Source organism: Musa acuminata, chromosome BXJ3-9 (genome assembly GCF_036884655.1).
Source record: "Musa acuminata AAA Group cultivar baxijiao chromosome BXJ3-9, Cavendish_Baxijiao_AAA, whole genome shotgun sequence".
In the NCBI taxonomy this organism is placed as follows: Eukaryota; Viridiplantae; Streptophyta; class Magnoliopsida; order Zingiberales; family Musaceae; genus Musa; species Musa acuminata.
Window position 1 is genome coordinate 12,563,185 of NC_088357.1, and position 5,242 is coordinate 12,568,426.

A 5,242-nucleotide genomic window follows, 5' to 3' on the forward strand; every position below is an offset into this window, starting at 1 on the left:
TGAATACATGTGTGAATTGTTATTATACTTTATGGAGTCTTCATAATAATTCTTGGAGGAAGTCATCTGAACTTTGAGTTCCTTCTCTACTCGCCACTTCGAAAACTGCATCATTTAAATATGCAGAAGAAGCCAATTAACTTTAAGTCGTACAGATTTGAGGGAATCTGAGGCTTAGCCTCATCTTCAATCCAACAAGATAAAGAAATAGAAGCCATCTGATGAACAAACTTAAACCATCTGAGCTATATGACTCGAGTTAAGTCATACAATAGGTAAGATTGCAGCTTCACTTACTCAGTTTGGCCACAGTTAATAGCTAATGAGGCAATTTGACTTATTCTTACACATAAAAGAGACAACTAACCCATCCATGAACCAGAGGTGATGTTAGAAAAACATTCATGTGTGAAATAAAGATTAAGAAAGAAATCAGAATATAAGTCAGATGATATCTACATTGAACTTGACCCACCCACAAGTTAATAATTTATATATTTTGGCCTCCATCAATGTCAAATCTCATATATTTGGCCTTTGTTAGTTCAACTCAAGCACAATAAATTAAAATATCAACAGGTCACTAACTTTTCCCAGAGTATCCACAATAACACACATCCATTGAAAATAGTGTGTGTGTGTGTGTGTGAGAGAGAGAGAGAGAGAGAGGGGATAGGTAGGTTTGGAATGAAACCCTCCAAGCACCAAACCTTCCCAACTCGGAGCGGTAAGAGAGTGATAATATCATGTGATGGTGATGTGTCAATGAAACAATATACCCCAATTAATGCTACTTTAATCTGAAGGTGGAGGGTCCATCTGCATCAGGACAAGGTGATAACACATCATCCAAGGCTTGCCATTGGATTAAAATAATCAAAGGTTAAAAATTAGTGAGGAGATGATTATATCTTGTCAGTGAAGCGTCTCATGATGGGGTCTATCCTCATCTAATATAAAAAGATAGAATCTATCTTTTGGCCCCATTCAATCTACATCATCACAACATCACCTTTGCTATGGAGAAAAGTCTTTCCACCTTTCTCTCTTCCTCGTATCTAATGGTCTTTCTTCATTAAATATGTCCTCTCTATACATTCTAACATATAAGTTGCAATTTAGATCCCTTTTCAGTAGTATTCCATTTTGAACTATTATTTATGATATAAGTCACTCAATGCACCTCATATTTAGTGGTCTTTCTTTATTGAATTCTTCCTTGTGTATGTAACATTTTGATCTTATTAATCCTGCATCAGGTGTATATTAGGCATTATTTAACATATGAGTTATCCATCTCATGAGAATCTGATCCCTTCCATTGGTGGAAGGAAAGGTGGGACCCATGATGAGAAGCTTGGTTAGAAGAATATTTGTATCACTTCTAATTCAAAGAAAGAAACAAAGAGTACATTGGTTAGTGGAGATACTACTTACCTATCAGATATAACAATCGAATAAAGATGGCATGAACTAGAAAATTGTGTTCTGTGCTATCAATTCATCGCCAAGAGGAGAAAGAATGCAGAAAGCATCATATCCACCGGGTAGATGAATAAGGTTAAAACTTTGAGAACAAGGGAATAAGCTAATAAATGAGAAAAACTAGCTATTATCTTTAGATTTTAGATGATAGTTACTAATAACTAATTGTGTATATTTAAGCCTAGTATTGAGCTATGACACTTCTACGGAAATAGTCTCTCTATTTGTTAGTCGGGTGCGAGCATACGCGAAAAATTATCCCTGAAATAGGTCCAATTATTAAGCTTTATATGACAACGAGGGTTATCATGGCATCAAAAGCAAAGAAAGACATGCTTCATGATTACAAATTCTACTACCTTCTCTAAGAGGACATGGTTTGGGTTCCTTGGAATCAGGTGGCTGCAAATAAGATTCTGTGAGGCTATTTTCCTGATTTCTTTCTAATTCTCAAGTGAAAGGAAGTATGCAAAAGTATCATCATTAAGGCAAAGCCTTCGTTTCTCTAGAAATTTTTTTGTCGGCTGACTCCTTGGAATCAAGTGGCTACAAGTAGTAGTTTGTGAGACCAGTTTGTAATTAGCTTCTTCCTAATTCTCATGTCTTAAGGAAATAAGCAAAGCATCATCACAAAAACAAACACACATCTATATCATGATTACAAACTTCACTATAGTTTCTATAAACTTGTGGCTGGATATTCTTCCTGATACTTAAGTCCTAAGGAAGCATGCATGGTATCATTATCAAGGCAAAGATCTCTATTTCATGACTACAATATCTGCAACATTTTCCAAGAAAAAAATTGGTTTGCTTCCTCGGAATCAAGTGCTTGCAAATAGCAGTCAGTATGTGAGACTATTTCCTTGGTCTCTTTATAATATCCGAGTCCTAAGTAATCATCCATAACATAATTATTTCATAATTACAAACTCTTCCATAGTTTTGATTAGCTTCCTAAATTTCATGATTGCAAACTCTACTTTGTGTTATCCTTTAAATCTAGTATCTGCAATTAGCAGTTTGTGAGTGATACTTATGTCTTAAGTTGGTGTGCCTTATCCTTATCCCATGATGAAAAGGAGTGCAGATAGACACAGCTAACACCTCCCTGAGGTCATGAGAGAGCACGTGCAGTGTGGACAGTAGCGTGTGAGCCTCTTCTCCGTTTTCTGATCCATGGAAGGTGGGATATTGGAGATCAAATGGTTGTTCTTCCCCTCCCACCAAGTCTTGGGGATGAACAGAAAAGCTTAGCTTCGAATGGAGTGCAGTGCAGGCTGTTAGAATTCACCTCCACTTGCACCAACTACTTCAATCAATACAAGGCAAGTTGATAGGGTTTCTGTGATCAGACACAGTGAGGGAAGTCCTCAGGAGCTTCATGTTTGATACAGGTGATCATAATAACAATGAATACAGATTGGAGAAACCAAAGAATACTCTCATCTCTGTCCTCTGTAGAAGAGTTTAACCTGTATATAGAACTCTGCACGCTACTGAGAGTATCATTCGAACACAAGGCCTTCTCTCTGATACCTTGGACATGAGCGACCTCGTGCAGATCAACGAGACCCTAAAAATCGTTCCGGAGAAGAAATCGGTCCCTCAGATCCTTTCAGATGATCCCTGATCAGAATCCATAGCTTGCCCACGGGTCGTCGAAGCCGTCGCGGTCCCAGTGCTTCGACGCGAACGATGAGATCGCGGTGTTGTGGTCGGTGCTCAGCCCGGTGTCCTGCGACGGGCAGCCCATCGACTGGTTCGAGTTCTGCTCCACCTTGCAGTGCTTGGTCATGGCTGATGGTGATCCTTCGTTTGTGGCGGCTAACTCTCTCAGCATGGCTTCGTCGACGTGGTGCAAGTAGGCCTGTGGAGGGACTTGTGAGTAGTACAGAACTGAATCATGAGGTGGGTTCGAACCCAGCTGGTGGTTCATCATGGCGGAGAAGCCAGGAGGGATAGCTTTGAGGTCAAAGATGCGATCATGGTTGATGAAGCTGGTACTCGGAGGGTAAGGGGGATCCATTAGAGGAAGAGGGGAGGGATCATCTTCAAAGGAGTTGATTGGGCTTCTCTTCAGTGCATTATTCTTGTGGAAGACCCTACACACAACCCATTCATCCTGTAATGATAAGAGTCTGAATTATTCTTCAGTGCAGCCCAAGTAATAGAAGGAATAGGGGAAAAGAAGAGAGAGAGAGAGAGAGAGAGAGAGAGAGAGAGAGAGAGAGAGAGAGGATGGTAAGAAGTACCTTAGCAGACTTGGGGAGATTGGGGAGAGGGTAAGTGCCTTCAAGCCTGAACTCATGCATCACCCAATTAGTCTTCTCTCCTCTGGGAGCTCTTCCTTTGTAGAAGACAAGAGTCTTCTTCATGCCAACGAGGACTCCTTTTCCCCAGTAGATCTCCTTATCTTTCCCTGTGGCTTTCCAGTATCCAGCTTCGGTGGCCCTGTTGGTCCTCAAACCGGTTGGGTACTTCCTGTCCCTCTGGCAGAAGAAGTACAGCTCCTTCCCTCCCATCTTTGCCTTGCCTAACACAACATCAACACGACAGGACCATGGATCTCAGAATTCACACATCAAAGATCAAAGCTGGGGAACAGAAGCTTACTTGGAAGATCCCATGGCTCGCACTTGTTCAAGTCGACCTCCCCCATAGCTCTTGCAGTGAAGCTATGGTCGATGATCTTTGGTGTGACGTAATGAGTTATGATCTCCTCATCTGTGGGGTGGAACCTGAAGCCCGGGGGCAACTCCATGCAGACCTCTCCATTGTTGAGCACCGAAACATCACCCATGATTGCACCTCCAAAGACGAGGGCTCGCAGATCCCAAGAACAAACAAAAGGGCAGGAAGGACTGGAAGGTGGAAGAGCGAGGCTGCTATGATTTCGAGGTGGATCTAAGAAAGAAGGGAGTAGAGGTGAGAGGAGGACTTAAATAGAAGGATTGCACAAGCCCTAAGATCCGTAATGTTGAAGGCGCTTCCAAGAGAAGCCTCAGGAGAGGGGGTCCATCCATGTCCTCAATGATGCTGTGATTGGTTTCATTGCCCACAATATTCTTCTCCACAAAATAAACAATACAGTGAGTTTGTCCTTCTCTTCCTCCCTCCCATTCCCACAATCTTTTCATCGCCTTTATCTTCCCGTGTAGTTTCTAGGAATCTGGCACTAGTTGACAAGACTGCTTCTGGGAAGATTGTTCCTACGCTGTGTGGAGTCAACAACTGATTCAGAATTACTCCCAGTTAAAAGAGGGAGAAGATAAGGTAGAAAGACTCATGGCCACATGCGGTTGAATGGATCCAGCAACATTTCTTTCCTTCTTCGGTGAAGATAAAAGCAAAGATTACCGAGGCCTTCTTCATCTTTGGTAGTACAACTTTTTGGTGTCTCCAATCTAATGTTCAGATACCAATAAAAACTACACAGATTAATGCCGCTCTTTTCCACAACTGCATCTGTTTGACTTGATGAACTCAATTCAGGCTTCAAAGTTAAGAAGTCCAACCATGATGAGTGCTAAAACATCTCATCAAGCGGTTCATGTCATCTACAGCAAGCGGAGGCTTCACCGAAGCCGGCAAAGTTTTCAAGTTTCACACCCGATGCTAAAAGGTCTAGTTAGTAGTCTCTTCAAGGATGCCTTCGATTACCCAGACCGTGTGGGTCCATTTAGCAATCGGCAGCTAGAAAAACGGAGAAGAGGAGCAAGTTGCAGTGCGAAAAATCTTCTCGTGCTGACGTGTC

At 41.7% G+C, this 5,242-nt stretch overlaps 1 protein-coding gene across 1 annotated transcript; it reads right to left on the reverse strand.

Moving 5' to 3' along the window:
• Positions 1 to 2,798: 2,798 nt before the first annotated feature.
• LOC135649300 (NAC domain-containing protein 92-like) lies at positions 2,799 to 4,506 on the reverse strand. The gene is made up of 3 exons (XM_065167517.1): positions 4,102 to 4,506; positions 3,741 to 4,021; positions 2,799 to 3,610 (listed from the first exon to the last, which is right to left on the reverse strand). Exons 1-3 carry the CDS (start codon positions 4,286 to 4,288, stop codon positions 3,119 to 3,121), a joined length of 960 nt encoding a protein of 319 aa, XP_065023589.1. The 5' UTR covers positions 4,289 to 4,506; the 3' UTR covers positions 2,799 to 3,118.
• Positions 4,507 to 5,242: the final 736 nt, after the last annotated feature.

What these genes read in the sequence shown, in the direction of transcription:
- LOC135649300 (XM_065167517.1), bottom strand. Translation starts at nt 4,288, where the DNA reads ATGGGTGATGTTTCGGTGCTCAACAATGGAGAGGTCTGCATGGAGTTG. An exon ending in CGAGCCATGGGATCTTCCAA is followed by an intron (nt 4,022 to 4,101) that starts GTAAGCTTCTGT and finishes ATGTTGTGTTAG; the next exon opens with GCAAGGCAAAGATGGGAGGG. An exon ending in ATCTCCCCAAGTCTGCTAAG is followed by an intron (nt 3,611 to 3,740) that starts GTACTTCTTACC and finishes TTATCATTACAG; the next exon opens with GATGAATGGGTTGTGTGTAG.